General features: G+C 47.9%; 1 protein-coding gene across 1 annotated transcript in view; it reads left to right on the top strand.

Moving 5' to 3' along the window:
• Nucleotides 1-19,287, top strand: part of RHEB (Ras homolog, mTORC1 binding) — a 50,190-nt gene extending 30,903 nt beyond the window's left edge. Inside the window, exons 3-8 of the mRNA XM_029077823.1 lie at nt 305-372; nt 5,383-5,465; nt 9,265-9,321; nt 9,433-9,480; nt 10,752-10,833; nt 18,754-19,287. Of these exons, the coding sequence (XP_028933656.1) occupies nt 305-372; nt 5,383-5,465; nt 9,265-9,321; nt 9,433-9,480; nt 10,752-10,833; nt 18,754-18,846 (431 nt within the window). The 3' untranslated portion in view covers nt 18,847-19,287. The remainder of the gene's footprint in view (nt 1-304; nt 373-5,382; nt 5,466-9,264; nt 9,322-9,432; nt 9,481-10,751; nt 10,834-18,753) is intronic.
• Nucleotides 19,288-25,952: the final 6,665 nt, after the last annotated feature.

Below are 25,952 nucleotides of genomic sequence, written 5' to 3'. Positions count from 1 at the left end.
GGCAAATGGCGGGGCAGGGATTAGAACCCAGGTCCTCTCCCTCCCAGACTTGGGCTCTTTCCACAAGGCCTCGCTGCTTCACGAACAGAACCCGGTTGAATTGTGTTCACCCAGACATTGGAAATGAGTGAGCAGTCCTCACTTGGGTAGCAAAATGAATTCCAAGTTTGTGTTTGTACTGTCATTCGTAGGTACTTTGTTCTTCTCACTATAGACCAAGCATCATTTAAATGTTTTAATTTGATTTCCTCCCATTTTCTGTTTCAATGCCCAGTAATATGTCTTTCCTTTTTATTTTCTCCAGCATTTACAAAACTGATCACAGTAAATGGACAAGAATATCACCTTCAGCTAGTAGACACAGCTGGGCAAGTAAGTGTTCATCTACATTATTAATTTAAATAGTTTGTCATTGAAATGATCGTAAATTATGTATTTATAGTAACGTGTGTCTCCCCCTGTAGACTGTAAGCTCACTGTGGGCAGGGAACGTTAATTCTAATTCTCCTAATTCTGTAGCTTTGTATTCTCCCAGGAACTTACTTAGTATAGTGCTTTGCATATAATAGGCTCTTAATAATGCCACTGATTAATTGATTGAGATTTGCCACCACAGAAGGAGTTTGTTGTTTTGGGGAGGCATTGGTTTTCCGTAAAATTCACACTTTGGGGATGTGAGATTGAGGGGATTGTTTATAAACTGATGCTTTGCAGGACTTGTTTGAATGCAAGTATTGTTTTGAGTCTGAGAGAGACCTTGTTCGTAAAACCAATCAATCAGTGGCATTTACTGAGTGCTTACTGTGGGCCAGGTACTGTTCTAAGCACTTGGGAGAGCGGGGAATTGTGTTTTCAGTGGGGATCTTCGGAAAACAATCATTCTAGAAGTGTGGGGAATGACACGGAGGCACCTCGCTGGTGGTTTTAGGCTGTACAAAAGCTCCTCCGACCATTGGCAAATTAGAAAGTCTTGCAAAGAGCCTCTGACTGCTCGGAGACGGTAGCCAGTCGAGGCAGGGTTGAAAGTGTCTTGTTTCCCAATCAAGCAGTGGTGGTTTTTTTTGAGGGCAGAGCAGCTCCTTAGCACTTGGCAGAGCATAACAGAAGGAAGACACCCTCCTACCCCATGCCGTTCTTTCCCCTTGTTGAATGTAGTCCTCAGGAGAGTAATAGAGGTGTATAGTTGTCCAGTCCTGTAAAGTGAGTTCTGTAACAATAATAATTATTATTATTAGGGTGTTTAAGCGTTTACTGTGTGCCAAGCACTGGACTAAGCACTGGGGTAGTTCATCGAATTGGACCCAGTACTTGTCCAACATGGAACTTAGAATAATTAGGAGAGGAAACAGGGATTGAATCCTCATTTTACAGGTGAGGAAACAGCGGCCAAGAGAAATAAAATGAGACCCACAGTCTCGCAGTAGGCAAGTGGCAGAGCTGGGATTAGAACAGCTGACTCTCAAGCCCAGGTTCTTTCTACTAGACCCCGCAGCCCAGCTTGAGGATGGGAGTAGGAACTGGAAGCTAATGTCAGGATTCACTTCCAGTCCACCGAGAACACTCCTTTGGGTGGACAGACCTTGGGTATCCCCACGCATCCTCGAGACGGGTATCCCGGAGCTGCTCATGCACACCACGGGGCCCGCACAGACAGGAAGACACGTCAGTGGCTTGGAACTCATTTGCAGAGGCCAGTCCACAAAACGTCCGAGTTTCCTACTAGCAGAAGGCCAAGCTGCAGTCTTGATTCGTTCTTTCCAACGGCGGCGAGTCACGGCCCTGTCACAGAGAGCCCACCTGCCTTCGGAAGTCATCTGGACAGCTCTGGGATTGGTCTGGGACCAGACCGAATATTCAGAAGGCAAGAGCGGCTGCCGAGCAGTTAGGAGAGCTGAGGCCGGCAACCTCCGAGAAGGCCAGCTGGGAGGAGGCAAGAAGCGACCATTTTTGGAGCCCCAGAGGAACAATGGGGCAGGGCCGTGTTCGGGCAGAGACCCGGAGAAGCCTGGAGATAGGAAGCTCCTCGGGGGACAGGGATCACGGCAACCAGCTCTACCGGACTGTCCTCTCCCGAATGCTTACCACAGTGCTCTGCAGTCAGTTGATCAGTCGAGTCATATTTAGTGAGCACTTAGTACAACGCACTATACTAAGCACCTGTGCCCAGCAAGCACTTCAGTAAGCGCCATCAGTTGATGGGGTGATTGGTCAGAAGGGGGGGGGGGGGGGGGGCGGAGCAGATTTGAAAGTGATGGCAGGTGCAGAAGACGGCAGACCGCCTAGTAGGATCGGGGCCACTTGTGTCGCCAAGGAGGAATTGCATATCTGATGGTGATGGGTCTCTTCAGCCATACCCACGGGCATCGTCCTTTTTTTCCCCCTCAGGATAGTCGTAATAATAATAATAATGTTGGTATTTGTTAAGCGCTTACTATGTGCCGAGCACTGTTCTAAGCTCTGGGGTAGACACAGGGGAATCAGGTCGTCCCACGTGGGGCTCACAGTCTTAATCCCCATTTTACAGATGAGGGAACTGAGGCACAGAGAAGTTAAGTGACTTGCTCACAGTCACACAGCCGACAAGTGGCAGAGCTGGGATTCGAACTCATGAGCCCTGACTCCAAAGCCCGTGCTCTTTCCACTGAGCCACGCTGCTTCTCCAGTCGTAATTGGCTGGATTCCGGCTAGAAGAGTTTCCGTTGCCTAGTGGATAGAGCACAGACCTGCAGTGAGAAGGACCTGGGTTCTAATTCCAGCTCCGCCACTTGTCTGCCTGGTGACCTTAGAAAGTCACTAAACATCTCTGGGCCTCAGTTCCCTCATCTGTAAAATGGGAATTATGACTGAACATCACACCACCCCCCATGTGTCCAACCTGATTAGCTTGTATCTACCGCAGCGCTTAGGACAGTGTCCAGGAGACACTTACCAAGTAACACAATTATGAGTGCTTAGTGTACCATGCTTGGCATATAGTGAGTGTTTAACAAATACCATTTTTAAAAAAAAAAGGCAGTTGAGTTGAACGCTATTCTGCGATCCATATTCTCTAAGCACACTGGTAGAAATAACGGTAATAATTGTATTTGTTCAGCGCTCACTTAGGGCCAGATACAAGATAATAGGGTTGGACACAGTCCCTGTCCATCATGAGCCTTACCGTCTAATAGGGGAAGGAGAAAAGGAATTGCATCCCCATTTTACAGATGAGACCGAGGCCCAGAGATGTTTCGCGACCTGCTCCAAGGAACCACAGGAGACACGGGGAGGAGCCGGGAATCTAGAACTCCTGACTACCAGGTCCTTGGTCTTTCCACTAGGCCATGCCGAACAGTGGTTTGGGTGGATACACAGGGGCACTTTAAAGTGGGAGAAGAGGTTTAATAGGTGTTAAAGTTCCATCATTTAAATTACTCGTTAAGTGGGCCTCCTCCCCTCTCCGTTCCCCCTCAACCTGACTCGGCAGCCTCGGTGGGCGTCTGATGGGCAGGCCCGCTGCACGGTGGCGCTTTCACGGTTCTGGGGACCAGGCAGGTGTGGCTTTCCCCAAACCTCCGGGGCTGGTGGGTCAGCAGCGAAGCCTAACCAGATCTCCCTCTGTTGAGAGACCAGAATTCCTTGTCAAACCCACAGCCTCGTGTTCAAGAGACAGAAAATTAGGGCTCCAGATTCTCCTACTAGTATATGTTGTGGGTTTTCTCATCGCTGATTTCTTTCAATTATGAGCCACCCCTTGGGGGCCAGGAACTGTCTCTCTCCCCCCTTCTTTTTTCTTTTTTTTTTTTCATGGTATTTGTTAAGCACTTAACTATGTGCTGGGCACTGTACTGAGCACTGGGGTAAATATAGGTTAATCAGGTTGGACTCCATCCACGTCCCACATGGGGCTTACAGTCTTGATCCCCATTTTACAGATCAGGTAACAGGCCCAGAAAAGTGAATTGACTTGCCCGGGGCCACTCAGCAGACAGTGGCGGAGCCAGGAATAGAACCCAGTCCTTCTTGTCTGGTGTCGTGCACCAAGCGAGCACCTAAATCCTATTGCTGTTAGTTCTGAGTGGAGTTGTGGAGTCTTGTCTCATAACATGTTCCCTTCTGGGAGGAAGGAGTTCCCTGCCACAAACCCTATACTTGGATTGGAAAGCCTCCACAAGGAAACCTATTGTGAACCTTGTTGAATCATCAACCAGTACTCTGGGGTATCTCTGAGACTGCTTCCAGAAAGGAGTAAGAGTACAGGCCTGGGAATCGGAAGGACCTGCGCTCTCATCCCACCTTCACCACTTGTTTGCTCTATGACTTTGGGCAAATCACTTCAATCCTCTGGGCTTCAATTCTGTAAAATTGGGATTAAAACTGGGCACTCCAGGTGGGACAGGGACTATGTGAGGTTGCTCTTTATCAGTGCTTGTACAGTGGCTGGCACATAGTAAGTGCTTAGCAAATACCATTAAAAAGCTCAAGGGGTTGGGGTGTTAAGGTGACTGTTGGACCTGGCTCTCACTGTCTTCCTATGGGGTAATAATCTTTCCCTGCTGGCCAGATGTTAATTTGGTTAATGATTCCTGGACCCTATTAGTTTCCCCCTGGATTTTCTTGGAAAGTAATTGTTGCATAGCATTTAAGTGGGCACTGAAGCTTTGAAGTAACCACTTGTGTAACCCTGCCAAGAGGTTGGAGACACTGAACCAGCCCACAAACCTTTCCCCAATCCCATCCCTGTCGAAGCTCACTGTGCACCTAGAACATGAAAGCTTCCCAGGTAACAGCGACAACGAGGTGTCCAGAAATGACATGAAAGCTTTTGCCTCTTCTGTGCCCTCTTGGTCCAGTGGAAAGAGCATGGCTCTCAGAATCAGGGGATTGGCAAGTAGGACCAATCTGCCGGGGGATTCTGCTCGAAGAAGCATCCAGGGCGTTCAGTAAGTCGGGGGGACCAGCCCGGCAGAAATCCCGGAGAAAGAGCCGGCCTGCATGGGTAGAGGTCACAGCGTCCCAGCAAATTCAGCCACAAGATGAGCTTCAAGTGGAAAAGAGGCCTTTGGGCACTTGGCATCAGGAGACATCCCCTGCCCACGCTGCTCACACACACACCACCCACACACATAAGAGAGTGCAAGGGGCGCTGTGCAAATCACTACCACTCAAACCACTTCCTTCACACAGGGTCTCGGATCCGAGGCCGCTCATCTTCGGCAGGAGACTTCTTCCCTGTCCCCGGGAGACTTGGAATGCTGGCCTTAATGACCGGTCTTTCAGCTGTTCTGCCTTAGAGACACCTAGATTATTTAGTTGAGCCGGGTTAATCGTCGGAGGTGATGGGTTCATAATAGTGAAGCTTTCGAGACGCCCTCAAATGTATTGTGTTTCTCTTCCCTCCAGGATGAATACTCCATCTTTCCTCAGACGTACTCCATAGACATTAATGGTTACATTCTTGTGTACTCAGTTACATCCATCAAAAGGTAATCCCTCCATGTTCTCATGCTCAGATCTCTCCATTTCACACAGCTCATTTTCAGTCTCGAGGCTAAGACCGGCCTATAGATAACAGTGTAGACCCACCTAGTCATAAGTTAATTTTTTTGTCCCTCATGTAGGTGAGACTTGTCAAGGGAAAAAGAAAGTAGCTACTGCTGAGAGATTTTAATTAGAAGGGTGGGATTAGTACAAAGTCCTTTCTCATCACTTTTTTCATTCCTTCATGAAACAACAGAACTAAATACCGGTTGAGCACAATCTGTTAATCGGGAATTAAAACAGTGGGAATGTGAAAAATGATCTTGGGGGCTTTTGCACTGTTGAGGAAACTGGTGTTTTGGGGTGGTTTTTTTCTCGTAATCCAATATTGCTTCTCCAGTTGTAATTTTCACTTCTGGTTGTTTTCCTATTTTCTCCTTTTGAGTCTTGTAGGGATTTTTAAAACCAGGAATAGATATTCAGTGGGGCTAATTGGAAACCGACCTCTTTGAATGTAAACTTTTTAACAATAAGCCTTACCGACGTTCAGGGTATCAGGGTAGGTCAAGACCCAGGGATAACTCCAGCCAATATCTGAAAGTGTTTTCCGTTCGATCTGGAACGCGTATCAGAAGCTGCTGTCTACAGAGTTGATTAGGAACGTGTTAACCGCTACTAGCACATCGAGGTAGTTTCCGGCAGCTCGGGAAAACTGATGCTTTGTGACCAGCCACCTCATCTGTCCTGTTTGGTGTGGTGGCTGTGTCCTTCCGGTGAAAGTCATGTTTTACCCCCAGAATTCTTTGAAATCTGACCGTTTGGGATGTGTTATTGTTGAATGAAGTGTTTTTTGTTCCTTTCACAGGCCCCTTTGCCTCCCTTTTAGGCGGTTAAGTAAGGAATCGGCCGAATGAGATAGTGGAACCTAGTACTGGCGAGGCCCTCACCAATCCCGTCGCTCCTGGGCCATTCTTGCTGGCGGTTCCCAAATTCCCATATCCAAGGAGCCGGAGGCCCAGCATACTTTGTGAGGGCTCTCGTTTAGAGGGGCAGCGGAAACCCTGCCTGATCCACAGGATGGGATGCAAGGCTCAGCTTAGTACATCATGTGTCCATTTATTGAACGACTCGATGAACATGCTAAGTTTTAACTGGGAGTGATTGTCGAGGGCAGCCATTGCTCCCAGTGAGGTTTTAATCGCAAATGAAGAAAAGGTAAAAATTCACAGTGGATGATCTGAGAAACAGAGTAGCTGTATTTGAAAGTATGGATATTGCATTGCTGAAGCCTCTAAGGAGGCAGGAGAAGCAGGGTGGTTTAATCACTACGCAAGGATTGATGAGGGGACACCGTCTCCTTCGATGACTTGGGAAGGTGCCTAGGCCAAGTAGATTCCGTGTTGTTTCTCAGTCAGTGAAATGTGAATAATAGATTGAGCGGCTGTAGCGTCTTTTGTCTAAGTCGGAGAGCTTTATGGGCATTTCTCATTAAACTCAAAATACCTCTGAGAACGAGGGGAGGTGACAGGCAAAGTTTGCGTTGCTTTAAAAGAAAACGTGACCGGCCACATGTAATATGGCTTCACCCGGTGTGTTGGATGTTTGCAAGGTAGTTTTGAGGGAGAGTTGGAATAGCCATTAAAAAAAATAAAATCCTAAGTCGTAGTTTCTTCGTCATATCTGGCCCTAAGGGAGGGTGCTAGCCACTGTTGATGATTTTGGGAAATCAGCTGGCCGTCTCCCAAGGATTTTTTTCCAGCCCTCAAGTATTCAATACACCTCTAGAGATGCGCCTTCTCTTTGTCAGCAATATGACAAAACATCAAATTTTCATCTTCTAGCCTGGTGTTGAGGCAAGCTGACTAATGAGACCATAGTCATCCTTCTGATATCACCATAGATGCAAAGTTCTGGTGGTGACTGGGGGGTGGACGGGAGCAGTTCATTCTGGAACTTGCATTTGTTGACCCCAGCCAAAATCCCCAGAGAGCAGCTGAACAGAACTGTGCAGGCTGAACAGAAAGCCAGAGCACCCGGCAGCATTTCAGAGAGGCTGAGGACCCTTTAAAAGAACTCAGCAGTACCACCCACCTTCCTTGACTGTTGGCTGTTCACCAACCACCCCCTTCCCATCTATGGTGGTAGGGACTTTTATTACAGTTGTTCCCCAGACATTTGTACCTGTTGACATTATCCTAGTACAGGAGCTCACCTACCCGTCAGCTCTATTGTTCTTTATGTTCCGAGGCTTGCGGCCCTGTTTTTCCCAGCTTGCTCTCACGGGCCTTCTTCCATTCAGCCCCGCCCCCTGCAAAATACGGTATTTGTTCACGTGCTTTGAGGAGTATTGTTTCACATTATAATGAAACGGCAGCTCTGCGACTTGCACCCTCCCATCTGTTCCTCTTGTGATTCCTCTCCCTCCCTTGGTTGAGGCTTGAACAAGCAGCTAATCCCTGGTTTGGTCAAGGCCAGGAGACCACATTTCTTTGAAGTGCTACGCCAATTAGCTCTCTCCTGCCTGTTTCCCCTCAATGTGGACCAGTAGACAGTTCAGGGTTTCCTCTGGCCACAGCCAGCAGCTTGAAAGATGAGTCACGGTTTTTTCATTTTTCTTTTTTTTTTTTTTTTTGGTTGTGTTTTGTTTTCCGGTTTCGAAAAAATGTCAGGCTGCGATTAGGTGTAGTCTTTACAGGGAAGTACATTGTTTGAACCCTGAGAGGGGAGGCATGGGATGATTGCATCTTCCCTAGAATGTAAGTCCAGCATCACCTCTGGGGGTCTGAAGCCATGATGGTGGGGATGATTAAGGCCGGGTGGGCAGCAGGCTGGAAGTGGGGAAGGCTGGTGAATTTTTTTCCCCCAGTCTCATTCCTCTCACTCCTTCTCCTGTTAAGACTATTTTGGCTACACTCACACACTCTGGGGCCACAATGAAAGAGGGTTAAGATGGGACATTGGCTGGGACGGGGAAGCACCAATGAATCTATGTGACATACCCCCCGACCTGACCTTAACTGCTCTTTTAGTCTCACCAAGTGGTTGCTGTCTGAGCCAGGACCTCCTTACTATAACTTGTGTATGTGTGTGCTTGTGCGGGCCAGATATGGGTCACTAAACTTCAGGAGAATGTAAACTGTTCACTGCACGGGGTTGCCTTCCTGAAGAACATCAAGTTTAAGACAAAATCGTGCTGTGATGCTAAGACCGTATTTGACGCCGAGCTAATAAGCAAAACCATTTCTCCTGACATGGCATTCACACTTGATCCGCAGAGCTGCATGCTGTCAGAATGTTCCCCAGTGCCACATCCCCGCTAGCCAAAGCACGTAGGGAATGAACGAGGGCATAAGGGGACACCAGTACACGTGCACAAACCGAAAAGGGAATAGTGCCTCCGCTTCTATTCCCATTTCCTTTTTTCTCTCGGCATCACAACCACACATTTTCTGTGGGAGTCTTGGTGCCCCTCGATATCAAAATTTGGACTGGCTAATTTCCTGCTCTGATGAGAGTTCACAAATCGAGGCTATCAGGTGGGATTTTATTGTTTAAGGCTACACACGCCAAATGTCCGGAAAAGACAAGTCTGTGTCCTCAGGTGGAATTTTGCGGCGCTCAGTTAGATTCATGTCGACGAAAGGCATGACTTGTCTCCTAATGGGGTTGAAGTTAATGGCCCCTCTTATGGCAGCATGCATTTTTTTTTTTAATCACTTAAGAGTTATCTCGAAACTGTGAAATTCCTTGCTAACAGTTAATGCTGTGAAACGGAGGTGTGATTTCATCCTTTCTGTTTTGTAGCTTTGAAGTGATCAAAATTATCCACGGCAAGTTGTTGGATATGGTGGGAAAAGTCCAGTAAGTAAATCACCTTTTCATTTTCTCAATCCGCTTTCTTTTTCAATGGCACCGTTAACGCCGTAGGCCGTGGAAACACTGCTCTAACAAGGTTTTTTTTCTTTTTAATAGAATACCCATCATGTTGGTTGGAAATAAGAAGGACTTACACATGGAAAGGTATGCAAATATAATGTATAAAATGATTTGTGTTTTAGAGCTGATACAATTTCTTACATATCTGTACCCTGTCATCTTATAGCAAGAGTGCTTTTTTTCTTAAAATTAAAACGCTGTATCATTTCCTTTCGCATTTGGGACTGTGTTCAATTTCTGTCAAAATTATGGTGTAAGCTTGAAATTGCAAAAACATTGCTTAGTAATTATGAAAACTGTGCAAGCACAAATAGGAGATGTAGGGTGGGCTCACAGACTTAATTAAACATGTTTTTTCATTGGATCCTAACAAAAATGTGCTGTAATGGGTGAAAGTAACATTTCTTCCTGAAGGGAAAATTGCAAATACCAAGTGCTTAAGGGGTCAGGTCGTGTCAAATAATAAAATGTGTCAAACGTGAGAGCAACAAGGGAGGATGTGGGAGGGTGAGGCTCCAGGTTGATTTCTGTGACCTGGAGCCTGCTCGAACAATCATTCAGTGAGGCAATGCTATTTATTGAGCTCTTTCTGTATGCAAAGCACTCTACTAAGCTCTTGGGAGAGTAGAGTATAACAGAGTTGGAAGGCACGTACCCTGCCCATGACAAGCTTACAATCTAGAGGGGAATACAGACATGACTGTAAACAAATTGTTACAACTGTGTACATAAGGGCTGTGGGGTTGAGGGAGAGGTGAATAAATGGTGCAGATCCAAGGTCAAGAGCTACACAGAAGGGAGTGGGAGGAGAGGAAATGAGGGCTTAGTTGAGGAAAGCCTCTTGGAGGAGATGCATTTTTAATAAGCCTTGAAGGTGGGGAGTGTGATGGTCTGTTGGATATGAAGAAGAGGGCGTTCCAGGCAAAATGTGTGCAAGGAGTCGATGGTGAGAGAATCTTGCCATGCTAGGTGTGCTGGCTTTAACTCCCAAACCAGAAGTTGGGGAAATTTCACTGTATTATAGGGAGGGGCCCTTTCACGGTTCTTCGGGGGCCCCTCACACTGGCCTAGGGGTAGCTCCTTTTCCGGCGTCATAGAACTTCACCAACCCCAGAAGTATTTGACAAGGTAAGAAATGTTGAGCACAGACATTGCTCACAGCGCCGAGTGCAGTGCTCTGCATATGCCCTAAGTGCTCAATAAATACGAATGGTTGATTGATTTGGGGGGAAGTGGCAAAAACTGTACAGAGAGCTGGTTGGGCTGAAAAAGCCATTGTGGATGATGATGTCCCTTTTTCAAAGTAAGGTGCTCCTGCCGCTTTAATCACAGCTCTGATCATTCCTTTGCCACAGGGTGATCAGTTACGAAGAAGGGAAGGCCCTAGCAGAATCCTGGAATGCAGCATTTTTGGAATCTTCTGCAAAAGAAAATCAGGTAGGTCATTCCAACCCACAGGCAGGGTCACCTGCGCTGGAGTGCGTTTGGATGCCATGACAGAGAAAATATAGTCATGGCCAGGGGTTCTAATCCCGGCTCTGCCACGTGTGCTGTGTGACCTTATCAGAGTTACCTCAGTTAACTTATCTGAAAAATGTAAATTGAGACTGAGCCCCACGTGGACTGTTCAACCCGATTTGTTTGTATCCACCCCAGCGCTTAGTACAGTGCTTGGCACATAGTGAGCACTTATATTATCATTATTGTTATCGTTATTACAGTATTATTATTATTACCTTGAGCCTGCCTCCCCAGAGCCAAGACCCAGTTCCAGGGACTGACATCCTAGGGGCCCAAAGGCATTAGAGCTGAGCTTCAACAAAAAAGAGCACGAGAGGAACCTGACATGAAGTAAAGTGAACGTTTCATTTGCTCTGGGCCACGGTGTTTTGGTCTCGGGAAAGCCAAGGGACTCAACTGTTGTAGTTTTCTCATCTCTAAAGGACAACATCCGGGGAGGGTGTATAAATTCAGACTTGCCCTCTTTCGAAGATTTCACAGCTGGTGAAGTTTATACATATTGAGCACCCGTCGTACTAGTTCCGGTTAAACAGTACGAAGTACCGTGTCCTCGTTTGCTGTAGAACTTGAGAGGGTGTTTATGTTAATGTATACAATGTTTAAGAGTGTCTGGGATGTCCGAAACATTCCAGGAGTCGGCGGCCTTAGTCAACACTGCAGGTCAGAATAATTCTTCCGGGATTTCCAAAAGTGCGTCCAGATGGGGCTTTCGTGCAATTTGGAGGTTGTCCCTCCAGATGAGCCTCAAGTTTGATCTGAGGCTGATTTCAGATTTGGGCAGTACCCAGGCTTGCTCCGAAACTTCAACTGCCCAGGCGCTTGGGTTTTGTTGGTTTTGCCCCTCCATCAGTCACATTGGCTCTCAGACTCCCTTGCCAAGCCGGATGACCTCGTGACAGATTGAAAACATTTCCCGAATCCGCCTGCCATGATGAAGGGGGTGAGATGGTTCCCTGGGCTTGGACGGGGGGGTTCCAGTGAGCTCCACCTTGCCGGGGAGCTAACTTGAGGGGAGCTTGAAACCGGCACTCCAGCTCAGTGTGGAGAAGCTTGGGTGCGCTTTGGACTTGCGGTTTCTGGTGCAGCTGCCACCAGGCTGGCCAGGGAGTCTTTGAACGGCCACCCTCCCGTCTTCCTCGTACTGCCTTTGCCGCCCTAAAACCCAGAATCTGCTTGAAGTCCCCTGCTTGAGAGTCAGTGGGCCAGGGAAGGGGGTCCGGATTGAGAGTAGAAGAATGGGTCCTGCCACCTGTCTCTGTGGGTGTCTGCCAGGGAGACGAGCCAGGCCCATGGCAGGCTTCCTGAGACAGACCTGAGGAGAGTCTAGCTGCATGGCTTAGTGGAAAGAGCCCGGGCCTGGGAGTCAGAGGATCTGGATTCTAATCCCAGCCCCACCACTCGCCTGCCATGTGAACTTCAGTGTGTCACTGCTCTTCTCTGAGCCTCAGTTTCCTCCTCTGTAGAACGGGGATTCAATTTGTGTTCTCTCTCCTACTTAGACTGTGGGACAGGGATCGTGTCCGGCCTGATGATCTTGGATCTACCCCAGAACGTAGTACAGTGCTTGGCCTCTGGGAACTTAATAAATGCCCCCAATTATTATGACAAGTATGTGCTCCCAAAGCCTGGATCTCGTCTTCACTGGCACAGCCCCACCGTACATGACGTGGGTGCCTCCTGTGCGGTTACCCACGGCAAAGCCCGGGCCCAGACTGGCATCTTCTGCAGATTTTCCTTTTTGATTTTCCTTCAAAAATTTCCTCTTGATGCTGGCAGGAGCTGGCCCTAGATGTCTCCTTTTCAAAAGAAGCCTTTAAAGGCCTTCCTTACAAGATGACCCATATATAAAGAGTAGGGTAATTATGAGAGGTAATTATGGTTTTGGAAAAGGGTGGTCTTTAAAAAAAGGGGGGAGGGGAAAAAAGTGGTCACAACCACACTTTGTAGAAAACAGCCCAAAGCCTTTATGATTGCAGTTTAAGAGCTCGGCCCACTTCACTTTGGTAGCAGTTAAGCGCTTAGTGTGTGCCAAGCACTATACTAAGCTCTGGGGTGAGATGCAAGATACTCAGGGAGGACACAGTCCTCGTCTCCCATGGGGCTCACAGGCTAACTTCAGCCTGACAAAATGTATTGTTTGACTCTACTGGCAACATTTCAGTGTTCATATAGTGCTTATTGTTCTAGGAAGTGCCTCTGCAGTTTGTATTTATATTTTAAATGCTCCCGAATTCTTTCATTATACTTCCTGGCATGCCTTAAGCATATGTTGGTTTTATATGCACGTCTTCCCCCAGCCAGAAACCGAGGGAACTAAGGATGCAATTAGGGGTTGAGTGCCTATCAAGTCAGTCCTGGGTGGGGAGAGGAAGATGAAGTGCTTGGTATTTTTAAAGCCCTTTGATGTGTTTCCAAAAGTTTTTGATGTCGTGAGTTGTAAAATTCCACTGGTGCAATCACTGCCAAACTTGGGCCTTCTGTATAGCCGGTTTACATTACACTCCATCGTAACTCGGGGTGTGTAATCTGAAATGTATCTCGGCGTTTTCGCTCCTCACGCAGAGATTTTGTCTACCTATCCGCAAAGACCATTCAAGCGCTTCAGTATGCATTTGATGAGCTATGGGATGCTAAGGAACAGAACTCAGGAAGTGCTTTAGGCTTCTTTCTAAAAGCGCTTAGTGCTCTGCACACACTAGGTGCTCAGTAAATGCGAATGAATGAATGAATTAAAGCCAACTCTGCGGCCCAGCCCAGAGCGGACAAAATCCCATCGCTTTCACTGTCTTAATCCCTATTTGACAAATGAGGGATCTGAGGCCCAGAGAAGTGAGGTAAATTGCCAGCAGGCAAGTGGCGGAGCAGGGATTAGAACCCAGCTCCTTCTGACTTCCAGGTCTGGGCTCTTTCTACTAGGCCACAGCGCTCCTCTGTTCCACTTCTGATTGTTACCTCGGGCTCCTCTGATCGTGGCTAAAAGAATTTAATAAGAGGCCATCAGGTGGACTCTCCCATCCGTAATTCAGTCGGAAATTAAAATGGAGTTGGCATTTGATCCGACAGGTTGCTCTACCCAGTCAACTGTGAACAGGTGATCCCTCAGCCTTAATGAGGCTCAGGTGGAGGAGGGGTGAGGGAAACCAAGTCAAGGCCTCCACTCAGCGATGTTACAAAGTGAAGGTGCCATCAGTCGGCCTAGGCCCTGGAAGCCAACACCGAGTTTTTTAGGATTCATGGCGCTTTGCCTACCCGATCAATCAATGGTATTTATTGAGCGCTTACCGTGTGTAGAGCACTCTGCTAAGCCTCTTGAGGAAGTACAGTAGAACAGTGTTAGTAGACACGTTCCCTGCCCACAACTTGCTTACAATTTAGAGGGAGACCCCAACAATAATTTATAACATTTACAACATAGTTTTATATATTTACCCCCGCCCATTCCCCAAGGGGTGAAGCAAAGGTGCCCAAGACTTCCGGTTTTACCAAATAGCTTTTTACATCGCATGACCGAAGGAGACACCGGTCCTATTCTAGCCAATTCCAAGAAAACCCTACTCACGATCCGAGACCCTTTTCCCCGCTGTCTGGGATTAAATCCTGGCCCAAAACTCTGCTCTCCGGGCCGGGGTGTCCAGCCGAGAAAGCGTGAGGAAAATCAAGCAGAAGGCTTCAAAGCTACAGGGTGGCAGAAGGGCCCAGCGTTGTATATGTCCAGGCGAGAGCACCGTTAGATTTTGGAGCTTTACCAGAGAGATTCACATGGATCATAGACTGGAAACTCATTAAGGGCAGGGATCAACCGTGTCTGCTAATTATATTGTCTCCTCCCAAGCGTTTAATTCAGTGCTGTGCACATAGTAAGCACTCCATAAAGACCATGAATTGCTTGATCGGTTGACCATGAAATGAAGGTGTAATCCCCATCAGAATCCAGACAAGCTGTAAGCGAGCACTGAAGTGAGGAGGCAGTCTGCCCCAGCCTGGGGAGGAAAGCTGAGTGGACTGCTCCCAAGCAACCAAGTGGATATAGGATAGAGTACAGCCCTGGGAGTCAGAAGGACCAGGGTTCTAATCCCAGCTCCGCCACTTCTTTGCTGTGTGTGACTTTGGGCCAGTCACTTCACTTCCCTGTGCCTCAGTTTCCTCCTCTGTAAAATAGGGATTAAGACTGTGCATTCTACGCGTGGCAGAGACTGTCCAACCTGATCACCTTGTATCTACCCGAGAGCTTAGAACAGTGCCTGGCCCGTAGTAAGCACTTAACAAATACCATTTTTTAAAAAAGGTACACTTTCAGATAGTGCAGTGTGGCTGTGATTTGCTGGAGGGCAACAGAGGTAGGGAAGCCCACCTGCCAACCAGCAGCCCAACGCAGCCTAGAGGGTGGAGCCTGGACCTGTAAGTCAAAAGACCTGCTGTGTGACCTTAGGCGAGTCACTTCTCTCTCCTCTAGACCCACGTGGGACTCGGGATTATGTCCAACCTCATTAACTCGTGTCTACCCCCAGTGCTTAGCTAAGCACTTGGCAAATAGAAAGTGCTTAACAAATATTATTTTAGAAAAGCTCCATCAGGCAGACTCAATCAGAGGCTGAATTTAAAAAAAAGAAAAAAGTCAGTTGCCATTAACCCAAAAGAATGAAGAACTGGTGTTCTACGGACAGATGCTCATAAGGAGCAGTTACTGAAGTAATGGCAGCTTGGAATGCAAATGACAATGATTGTATGTTGGAGGCCGTACTGGCTTGGGCCACAACGACGAGGCTTTCTGCAATATGAAACTGCCGGTGAGAATCGATGCTTAGTATGAGAGTTAACTGCTTTGTGTATCTAAATTCATTGAGGGTTGTCTAAAGATTTTAAAACACATTCTCCCACCATGATTTCTCAAGCGAAACTTCCTTTCCCTTTTTTTTAAGAAAGGAAGTCTGTGTTTTATGCACTGTAAGTCCATTTTCATTGCAGACTTGTTCCCCAGGTGATAATTAAATGTGGGAAATAGAAAAATCTGTGCTAGCTGCCCCGTGATCTTATCTCTGCAGGAAGCAACCTTGCTTGGCAAGCCTGTTAGATAATCTCAGGCCAATTAAATCCTGATACCCATTGGTTTGGCTTGCAAGAGAAAATGGGTCATTGTAACTAATCTGTGGAGAACACTGACTTTCTCAAAGACCTCCCTATTTGTTACTGAGCCCCGCAGACTCCATTTGGTCCTAAATATACAGATTGCACTTGAATGCTCTGAAACTGCTTGATTCCAGTGGAAGGCCAGCTGAGCAACGGGTTTGCTGAACTAGGGCAGATACGTAGGCGAATTTTGAAAATTTGTCGTCTGTAACGATCCCCGCTTTGAAAGAGCATTCAGTTGAGTGAGGGAGACCAGCAACACCTAAGGGTATACAGAATGCAAGTGACAACCTTGATAATGGCCAACCGTCAAGAAAACAGTGAAACCTAAGTCACACCTAAATCGGTTTATTGAAAATGGAACATCAAAGCACCCAGGATTTCCCAGTCAGATGAGCGCCCTGTTAAATGTTTTAAAAATCACACCATCCGAGCCCACATGAGTCTTGATTTTTCCATTCCTTTGCATTTTGTGTTACTGTGGTTTTTACTATCTGTATTAACCAGCCGGAGCCCTTTAGGATGAGAAGAAGAGTTTTGGGGAGCAGGTGGATCTAGGACAAACTCTGAAGGAAGGACAAGGGGCAGCTTGGTGGTAGTTCTAGGCCTGAGGAAGAGCGAGAGAGGAAATGGAGAGTCTGGGCCTCATAGACTTACTCCCCATTTTACTGATGAGGTAACCGAGGCCCAGAGAGGCAAAGTGATTTGCCAGGATCCCACAGCAGACTCCAAAGCCCGGGCTGTTTTCACTAAGCCAGACTACTTCTCTTTGGATTTGTACTTTGTGGGTTTATCTTTGGGGAGCATCTCATTAACTTGGTTTATCGATTCTCACCTAGCAGCTGGAAGTCTTCACCCTCTTCCAAAATTGTGCTGGTTTCTATGGAGCGCAGTTGGGCAACAGTGCTTAGTTCAGTGGCTGGCGCATAGTAAGCGCTTAACAGATACCATTTAAAATCAGAAAGGCACTCAGCAAAAATTCTGGTTGTAGTGTTGAAGCATAAAGGCCTGCCAGCGAAATCACCACTTTGAACTCATCATTCTGTACAGAGATATTGAGCAGCCTGCGATTCAGACAGTTTCCCACAAAGGATGTTCATGGATAAAATTAGCGACCAAGTGGCCCAAATACCTGGGCCCTCTGCATTTTTGTTGCAGCTCCTGACATTCTGTGTTTGACACTTTAGCTTAAAAAAAGGCGTGAGCTCAATGAAGCCCAGTAAGGTTGGGGTTGAGACATTGGAGTGCATCTCAGAAGATTTTGCAGAAAAGGGGAAATGGCTGTCTTTCTGAGATAAACTGAAGTTAGGGAAGGAGTGTGGAAGTTAGTGAAAGGAGCCAGGCCGAGGGGTCAGAGGACCTGGCTTCTGATCCTGACTCTGCCACTTGTCTGCTGAGATACTTTGGGCAAGTCACTTCATTCTCTGGGCCTCAGTTCCTTCAGCTGTAAAATGGGGATTAAGACTGGGAGCCCCACATAGAATGTGGACTGTATCCAATCTGATTAGCTTGTATCTATATATTCATGCACTTAGTATAGTGCCTGGCACATAGTAAGCACTTGACAAATACCATTTAAATAAAAAAAAAATACAGACCTGCCTGGAGCCTGGGACAGATATCCTTTGGAAAGGGATGGCAGGGGGGCCTTCCACCATGTTACGTGGTTGTAGCCCAGTTGGGCTGGGTCCCAGGTACCTGGTAATTCTAAGAAAAGACTCCAAGCTGGAAATATTGGAAACAAGCCCTAACATTCACTAAGACCATGGGCAAGTGAAACTGGAAGGAAACCTAAGCTGTAATGAATGGCCTCATTACTCCATTTGCTTCATCCGTCAAAGAGCTCATAAGCCACTCAGGTAAGAGAGCAGAGTTTCAGCCCAGCTGAAGACCATCTCCTCGTACAGAAGAGTGAGAGGGGTCTGTGTTTCTTTGATTCTGAAGATTTCATTGCCCAGGAAATATCGGCAGGGTTTCTCCCAGGGAGGTGTTTGTGCTCTGGATTTTGGTGAGGAGAAACAGCGTGGTCTGAAGGATAGAGCACGGGCCTGGGAGTCAGAAGGACCTGAGTTCTAATACTGGCTCTGCCACTTGTCTGCTGTGTGTGACCTTGGGCAAGTCACTTAACTTCCCTGAGCCTCAGTTCTCTCATCTGTAAAATGGGAATTAAGACCGGGAGCCAAGTGGAGTGGGGCCGGCATCGGAGCAAAAAATATTTAAGTCTTTGCTTTTTTCTTTAAACATTGTCCACAGCTGGTAACTTTTCTCCTCGTAAAAGTTCAGTTAAGAAAAATACTTTATCTGGGAAGCCCCTCTTGAGTCTCCCATCAGTTTTAGCCTGAAATGCCAAGAATCCAGTAGGCTAGAGGGAAAATCAGGAGGATGCTAGAGTCCTGTCAGAGTCCTAATCTTGGGCAGAACTCTGGCACAGCCGGCAGGTTGTCAGGTGACTCCAGGCTGCATTGTTGGGTGGGCATGGAGCAATCTGGTATTTATTGAGTACATCCTGCAAGCAAGAGACCTGGTGCATTGTTGGGAAGGGGCAAGTTCTTTCATCCCCAAGATGCAGATTTTTGAAAGGTGGGGTAGGGAGGGAGGCGTCTTGGTTTCAGAGCAAAATGTCATGTCAACAAATCACATAGTTTCTGATTGTGTGTTTTGCCTAAAAAGCTGATGGTTTGAGCTGCTGCTTTTCCCTCTCTTTTCCAGACAGCTGTTGATGTGTTCAGGAGGATAATTTTGGAGGCAGAAAAAATCGACGGGTCAGCTTCACAAGGGAAGTCTTCATGCTCAGTAATGTAATTCCACCGCAAAACCTGAGGACACTGGGAATCTAGTCTAACTGAAGAAGCAAATGACCCCATTATCCTTTAAGATAAACTATGCTTCTTTTCTTCTGTTAACCTGAAAGAGATCAGTTTGGGTCAGAGCCCCCCTCTCTTTTTTTTTTTTTTTTCTCCTTCCTTCCCTCCCCCTTCAGATTATGTTAAACTCTGACTTCTGTCCAAATGGCTTCACTTCCATTTTCAAATTTTAAGCAATCATATTTTCAATTTATATATTGTATTTCTTAATATTATGACCAATAATTTTACTGGCATTAATTTTTCAGTGTAGTTGGTTAAAATAATGTAATCATCCAAATGAGACATATTGTTACACTACTCTTAACTAGGCTTGAATATCAGTGTTTCTTTCATTGTGTTAAATGTATACTTGTAAATAAAATAGCTGCAAACCTTAGTACTTTGTCCTGATTCATGTGGCTTTAAAAAAAAATTCTGTCAAGATCTTGTGACTTTTCCTACCCTTCATAAAATAGTCTCTTCTGAAGAATAGCAGAGGCAGATATTTGTTAGTCATCATTATCAGTGGTTTTTATTGAGCCCTTACTGTGTGCAGAGCACTGTATTAAGCGCTTGGGAGAGGACAGTATTGCAGAGTTAGTAGATATGTTACCCGCCTCGCAGTCCCAGACACTTTGGGCACACAGATTGGCTGTCCTTTGTTGTGTGGTGTTGGTGAAGGTTTGCTGTTTTCTCTCTCTCTCCTCCTCCCTTCTCATTCCTTCCAGAAGGTTTGCTCAAAAAGAGCTTCTCCCCTCTTGATATCAGAGGCGAATGTAATGGAAACTTTTTTTTTACGATATTTGTTAAGCGTTTACTATGTCCCAGGCACTCTACTAAGCGCCGGGGTAGATTCAAGCTAATCAGGCTGGGCACAGTCCTTGTTCCACATGGGGCTCACAGTCTTTTAATCCCCATTTCACAGAAGAGGTAGCCAAGGCCCAGAGGAGCGAAGCGCCTTGCCCAAGGTCACACAGAAGGTAAGTGGTGGAGCTGAGGTTAGACCCAGGTCCTTCTGACTCCCAGGCCCATGTTCTATCCATTAGGCTGCGCTGCTTCTCTGACCCATCATCTGTCCACCTTGGAAGAAAGATGTCTGAGGGGAAGAGGACAAGGAGAAGCAACTCGGAGTGAAACGACAGGTGAGCGCTTCAATTCCTCAAATCAATCGATACTGTTCATGGAGCACTTCCTGGGTGCAGAACACTGTCCTAAGCGCCTGGCAGAGCCCGATGCCACAGAGTTAGTAGCCACGCCCCTCCCTACAAGAAGCTTACTATCCAGTTGTTTCCAGATTTTCTTCCCTGGAAACCTCTCAAAACCCGAAGAGCAGTTAACGGCTGGCTTCCGAACAGAAGAGAATACAATTTCACTTCACCAGCTTTTGCGTAGAGAGAGGCTTTAAATGGGAAGAGCCAACTTCTGCCCAGGTTTCTGCACCCGGGTTTTCTACCTTGCGGTGGGATTTACAGTAGGGTGAGAGAGCAGGAAGGCACAAGTGGTGCCTGGTGTGGGCTGTAACCTTGGAACGGATTTTTTTAGTCCTCAGCAAGTGGAAGTTTGTTAGAGGAGGGGTGTCAGTTAACCTACTCCCTTTGTTTGAGAGACTAGAAGCAAGGAAATCTAGGAAGAGACTTCCAGTAATCCAGCCAAATGGATTTTAGGGTTTGAACCATAATAGTGGTTGTAAAGCTGGAGAGGAAGGGGCCAATGTGTGAAATATTAAGGAAATCATGGGTTCATTGCAGTGCTGCCTGTGGAGTCAGATTCTCCCATCTCTAAATTCCTCACTGGAAGGGGAAAAGGAATATATGCTTTCTGAGCCAATGGAGTAATATTTAGATTCTGTTACCTACCAACCTGCTGTGATTGGGAAGATCTGTTTTTGTTTTTTTACCCCCTATGGTATTGAAGTGCATACTATGTGTCCAGCGCTGTACTAAGCACTGGGGTAGATACAGGGTAATCAAGTTGGGCAGTCCACATCCCACACAGTTTTAATCCCCATTTGATAGATGAGATAACTGAGTCACAGAGAAGTGATTTGCCCAAGGTGTCACAGCAGTCGAGGGGCGGAACCAGTATTAGAACCCGGGTCCTTCAGACTCCCAGGCCTGTGCTCTATCCACTGCGCCTCCCTTGGTTGGAAGGCCGGGGAAACAGCAGAGGGGTGCTACAGGGCTCAGCTAGCGATACCTCGGAAGAGGTGATTCTCTCCTTACCCCCCAACCCCACCCCCGACCAGGTTCTCCCCTTCCGGCCGTGAAGATGCTGACCTAAATTCCACCAGTCACATGATCTCCGACAGCAGGAATGAGCAGAAGGGATAAACTCCATTTTATTATAGGTGTGTGGGTGGTGTTTGGAGCTAGTTCTAAATCACCTGATGAAAAGAGGATTCAAAAACACAGCTGGTCTCCAGAATGAAAATTACAGCTTCACTGTCTGGGTTCAGGTTTGTGGGGATTGGGTAGTTTTAGGTCTCTGGTGGAGAGGGAGGCTTTCTGGGCCCATGGGCAAAGTGGTGGCAAGGTTGTCACAATCCTTCCAGCTCCTGGAGTGAGCTGAGGGTGGGGAGAGGCCGGAATATTAATGGTGGCCTTTGCTAAGCACTTAATATGTGCTAAATGCTGGGATAGATTCCGGATAATCAGCGGAATAGTTCCTATCCTACATGGGCCTCACAGTCTAAGTATATTAATTGTGGCACTCGTTAAGCACTTACTGTGTGCCAGACACTACTATGTGCTCTGAGAGCGGGGGGAGACGTGTAGATACACAAGCAAATCGGGTTGGACTCAGTCCATGTCCTACATTGGGCTCGCAGACTTAATCCCCCTTTTATAGATGAGGTAATTGAGGCCCAGAGGAGTGAAGTGACTTGGCCAGGTTCCCACAGCGCTCAAGGGCAGGGCCAGGATTAAAACCCAGGGCCTTTTGACACTCAGGCTCTATCTACTAGGCCGTGTTTGGAATCCCCTTTTTACGGATGAAGAAAACTATGTGCCTAACGTCACACAGCAGGCTTACCTATACCCAGGACTCATCCCGACCACTGAGTCTGCAGCATCCTCATTGCCTCAAGGGTGAGGCCTGGAAGAGCTAAAATCGTGGCAACTTGGGGACCTCTTAGCACGCACCCTAATACTCAGGAAGCAACTGAGTACAAGGCTGAAATACGGTGGGCTGGGAGAGCCCAGGTGAGGCCCCCCAGGTTCTGTTACTGAGATTGCTGTCCCAGTACCACTTGCGAAGGGGTCTTCATACCCTGTTTTGTAGGTACCAGCTGTTGTACATCCCCTTTCTTTACTCCTAATTTTTTATGGTATTTATTAAGCACTTACTATGTGCCAGACACTGTTCTAAGCTCTGGGATAGAAACAAGTCCATCTCCCCCATAGGTTGGGTGCCCGTGGCGCAGTGGAAAGAGCACAGGCTTTGGAGTCAGGGCTCATGAGTTCAAATCCCAGCTCTGCCACTTGTCAGCTGTGTGACTGTGGGCAAGTCACTTAACTTCTCTGTGCCTCAGTTCCCTCATCTGTAAAATGGGGATTAAGATTGTGAGCCCCACGTGGGACAACCTGATTCCCCTCTGTTTACCCCAACGCTTAGAACAGTGCTCTGCACATAGTAAGCGCTTAACAAATACCAACATTATTACCAGCTCTCTTTTATGTCCCTTTTCCTTCCTCTTCTCTGTGAATTCTCCTCCATGACCTGTCAGCTCCTGCTCCTTTTTTTTAGTGGTATTTAAGTGCTTTGCATTGGGGGGGTAGAGCACTGGGATAGATAAAAGCTAATCAGTTTGGACACAGTCCATGTCCACGTGGGGCTCGCAATCCCCATTTTACGGTTGAGGTAACTGAGGCCCAGGGGAGTGAAGTAACCTGCCCGAGGTCAGACAGCAGACAAGTGGTGGATCCTGGATTAGAACGCATGTCCTTTCGACTCCCAGGACCTGCTCTGCTTCTGTTAGGCCACTCTGCTTTTCTTGAGGGCAAGGATCATGTCTACTATCTCTGTTGGACTCTTCAAGTGCTCAGTACGGTGCTCGATATGAGTAGACTAAGCTTCTTGAAGGGAGGGATTATGTCTACTAACTTGTATTCTCCTAAGTGCTTTGAGTGTCTGCTGTGTATCCAGCACTGTACTGTAGTTATTATTGATGACCCAGGCAGGCATTGTTTATGTTTTTCTGTTCTCCCTGACCCTGGTGTAAACTAGGCAAGCAGTTATTCGGCCATGACTGGCAAAAGGGCACTTCTCAATTGAGTTTTCCTCTTTCAAGGCTCATTTGCGAACCAGTTTCTCTCCTCCCTCGCCGGAGCTTCCTACTGGACTTAGAGCAGCTTGTGCAGTGGCTGGGGGGGTGTCTACACTGCCGTCTGTTGAAGGGGTTGGTGCGAGGGAGGTCCGTAGCTGAGAAGGAGAACTGGGAGGGACTGATTAGTGCTTGGATGCAGGATGGGGGTGGGGGCTGAATGGCAAGGGTTGGGGCGAATGGTGGGCACGGAAAAAGCAGGGGCAGCAGGGCAAAGACACCCTGAGCTCTGCCCTGGAGGAGGCTTCACCTCTGAGGAGCAGCGGGGGCCTAGTAGGGTCAGAGGCCCTGGATTCTAATTCCGCCTCCACCGCTTCCCTGCTGTGCGCCTCTGGGCAAGTCACTTCACATCTCTGTGCTTCAGTCTCCTGTAAAATGGGGATTCAGCCGTGTGAGGCAGAGCCTGCGTCCACCCTGATTATCATCAGTCGTTCATTCAATCGTATTTATTGAGCCCTTACTGTGTGCAGAGCCCTGTACAAAGCCAATCAATCAGTGGTATCTGAGCTCTTATTCTGTACAGAGCATCAGACTAAGCGCGTCGGGCAAGTACAACAGTTATCTTGTATCTACCCCAGCGCTCGGCACGTAGTAAACGTTTAACCAGTACGGCAATCGTAGTGTTTGTTCAGTGCTTACTGTGTACCCGGCACTGTACTAACCACTGGGAGGATACAAGCCAATAGGGTTGGACACGATCCCTGTCCCACATGGGGCTCAATCTTAATCCCCATTTTACAGATGAGGTAACTGAGGCTCAGGGAAGGGAAGTGGCTTGCCCAAGGTCATCCACAGTTGATGATGATAGTAATAATAATAATGCTCGGTAGCCCAGGAGCCTGACAGTCTCCACACAGTTTACCGAGTGTGCTTGGAGGTGTGTGGTGAGGGAGTGGGATGACTTTGGGGGGCGTCAGCTGGAGGGGGAAGGACCACACTGCAGATACTCCGGGTCACGCCCTCTCTCCTGGCATCGCTCAAGCCTCTGAGTATGTCGGCCGCTGCCATGGTTTCCTCACCCACCCCGGCAGCCGCCGCCCCCACCTCATCTGTCAGCCCGCCATCACCCCACCGGCTCCGGCCTCCTCCCGTTCCATCCACCTACCCCAGAGAACCCTCTCGGGACCACCTTGCCTTGCCTCCAGACGATCAGCTTCCCATCCCGGCTACTCGGATCCCGGGAGACGCAGCTCACCACAGGTTCGCCCAAAGGAGAGATCCGGAGAGCGGCAGAGCGGCACGGCCCCATTGCGCAGATGGAGAAGCTGAGGTTGTGGGTGCCGTGGACCGGGGCCGGGGACTCTTGGGTCCCAGGACACCGCCCGGTGAATCGTGGCCTTCGTCCAGGATCTTTAAGGGTCCAGGGTGGGGTTGGACTCTAGTTTTCCACCTCATCGCCCCTGCAGTCGATCCATTCAACAATAGTATTTATTGAGCTCGTACTATGTGCGGAGCTTTGTACTAAGCGCTTGGAAGAGGACGGCCTTCTAGACTGTAAGCTCGCTATGGGCCGGGAAAGTGTTTATTGTCATATTGTGCTCTCCCAAGTGCTTAGTAATAATGTTGGTATTTGTTAAGCGCTTACTATGTGCCGAGCACTGTTCTAAGTGCTGGGGTAGACATAGGGGAATCAGGTTGTCCCACGTGGGGCTCACAGTCTTAATACCCATTTTACAGATGAGGGAACTGAGGCCCAGAGAAGTTAAGTGACTTGCCCACAGTCACACAGCCGACAAGTGGCAGAGCTGGGATTCGAACTCATGAGCCCTGACTCCAAAGCCCGTGCTCTTTCCACTGAGCCACGCTGCTTCTCTAGTACAATGCTGTGCACACAGTAAGCACTCAGTAACTGAATGAATGCCAACTCTGTAGTCCAAAGTGCTTAGTATGGTATTCTGCATGCAGTAAAAGGTCAAATACGATTGATTCTGTTTTCCATCCTTTCCTTTCCTCTCCCCCGGCTGCCTCGGTCTCCCTCAATTGCCATGAGAGGCGACAGCCACGAGGGGTCAGAATGTGCCATCTGACTTTGGCTTCCTCCCTCACCCACAGTCGCCCATTCAGCGATTCCCTCCCACAACCGGGAGGTCCATCCCCTAAATGATGTGTGTTTAGAACTGGGGGTGCGGGAAACCCCTTTCTCCCTTATGCCGGGCAGGTGACAGTGAGCCGATTCCCCTTCCTGTGGGGGACACGGATCTTGGGGCCCAAATCTGGCCACCAGGGAGGGGGCATGGAGGAGGATGGGGGGTAAAGAGAAACCTTCGCCCAGATCACAAGTGCCCAAAATTCTGACCTGAAGTGAGAACTGGCCGAATTCAGTTTGAGGATAAGAAACGGTTCCGGGGTGACCCTTTTTGCCTGCCCTGATCCCCTCCTAGGGGTTACTTTGCTCCCCAGAAATCACCCTCTGTACCACCCTCTAGACTCATCATGGGCAGGGAACGTGTTTTCTAATTCTGTTCTATTGTACTTTCCCAAGTGTTTAGTACAGTGCTCTGCACACAAGAAGCTCTCAATAAATATAATTGATTGGTTACTCCACTACCCCAAAAGTCCTTATGTGGCACGCCCTCTCCCCGTCTACCCTCCAATACCAGAAGAAGCCTGCCCAGCTTCCACCTCCCCCAATCTCCAACCACCTCTCCAAAAAGCCCCTCACCCTCAGGATGGCACTGCTCTAGGCATTCAGGGTAAAACCTGGGAAGCAGCATGGCATAGTGGAAAGAAACCGGGCCTGA

The sequence above is a fragment of the Ornithorhynchus anatinus genome, chromosome 13, assembly GCF_004115215.2.
Source record: "Ornithorhynchus anatinus isolate Pmale09 chromosome 13, mOrnAna1.pri.v4, whole genome shotgun sequence".
In the NCBI taxonomy this organism is placed as follows: domain Eukaryota; kingdom Metazoa; phylum Chordata; class Mammalia; order Monotremata; family Ornithorhynchidae; genus Ornithorhynchus; species Ornithorhynchus anatinus.
This window is presented reverse-complemented; position numbering and strand designations above follow the sequence as displayed.